The sequence below is a fragment of the Teleopsis dalmanni genome, unplaced genomic scaffold (assembly GCF_002237135.1).
Source record: "Teleopsis dalmanni isolate 2A unplaced genomic scaffold, ASM223713v2 unscaffolded_contig_0446, whole genome shotgun sequence".
NCBI lineage: Eukaryota > Metazoa > Arthropoda > Insecta > Diptera > Diopsidae > Teleopsis > Teleopsis dalmanni.
In genome coordinates, this window is record NW_024031828.1 from 11,786 (window position 1) to 13,257 (window position 1,472).

The 1,472-nt window shown below is 32.0% G+C and overlaps 1 protein-coding gene across 1 annotated transcript; it reads right to left on the reverse strand.

The window, feature by feature from the left end:
* Positions 1–586: 586 nt before the first annotated feature.
* LOC119663471 lies at positions 587–970 on the reverse strand (the record flags this gene model as incomplete). The annotated part of the gene is made up of 1 exon (XM_038073079.1): positions 587–970. A coding segment is annotated over exon 1 (384 nt), but the record flags the coding sequence as incomplete, so codon positions are not given.
* Between the last annotated feature and the right edge of the window lie 502 nt (positions 971–1,472).

A 1,472-nucleotide genomic window follows, 5' to 3' on the forward strand; every position in this document is an offset into this window, starting at 1 on the left:
AAGCAATGCTGAAGTTTTGTATCTGCACACTTTTATAGTTGCTGTCAGGAATTTTATTTCACTGGAAATTTGCAATTTGCAATGCAACATACTGAATGTAACTACGGCTTGCTACGGCAAGGTATGACATTTACCATGAACATGCGACATTAAATGGTAGATATATTCTCCGAACATCATAAATCTTGCCTGGTATGTAGTAAAATTTGCATAAGTAAAATTGTTGAAATTGCTGCAATGTGCATGCGAAAAGATAGTTTTTGGAGTGTACAAGAGATATGTAAATAGGTTTATTTCGGGCAATTTGTACATATGCATATACTGCTTCGAATTGTGGAAATACCAAATTGTCAAGCTGTTAACTGCTTTATAAAAAGTAATATTTGTATGATGGTGAGCTTATAGTATAAGAGTTTATTTTTAGTCTCGACTTGCTGCTGTGCTCTAAAGCCACAGAAATATGATACAAATATGCTATGATACAAAGGATAACATTTTTACTGCCTTCCCAAAGTTAACATCTGTTCATGGATTGTTATTTCATACTTGAAAATAGATAAATATTAATGTTAAATTGTTTACTTACGATTTCTCTTTGCAATTTTGCTATATTGAAATTGGCCTGTGCTAATCGCACACTTAGTGTTGCCACGTCACTGGTTAATTGTGCTCGTTCGGCTGTATTCCGATCGACTAACTTCAGCAATTTATCCTCTAAGCTTTGATTGACTTTTTGAACACGTTTATGCGATTCATAGAGACGGTCATATTTATCCTGCCACGCTATGACGCTATCCTCCAATTCGACTTGTCGGTCTGATTCGCGCAAACAGGCAGTCTCCATGGCAACCAGTTGATTCTGCTTCTCTAGTAAGGCCTGTTTCAATGCTTCAATTTCTGTAGCCGCAGCATGTAAATGCGCATCACAATTGCTCTGTAAGCAAGAAAAAGCGGACTTAAATAAATCCATTGGATAAAGTAAAATGGCTGACACAAATCCGTTAATAACACGAAAATCTTTTAACAACGCAAACAAAAAAAAGACAGAAAAAAGAAAATGAAACCAACTTACCCTAAAAAAAAAATTTTTTAAAGTCCAAACAAAAAAAAAAATAAAATAATTTTTGTTGTTATTTTTATTGTTAAAGTCCTTTCATGTTGTTAATGTTTTATTATTAATTTTTAGTTTTTTTCTTTATTTTTACAATTTATTTTAAAAGTGTTTTTAATACAACTACTCAAAAACATACAATAGACACTTTAATCCCACTTTGTACATTTCAGAAAATACTTCGTCAAAAAACTTTTTATACAAAAACATTTCAGCGAAAATGTGTAGAGAAAAAAATAAATAAAAACAATTTACAATATACAATTAAAGGGAAATTGTTTTAAAAACTCTGCCTGCAAATGACAATTATACGTTGCAATTAGAAAATGTTGGCAACGCCAAGAAGCAGCATAAAAGTACC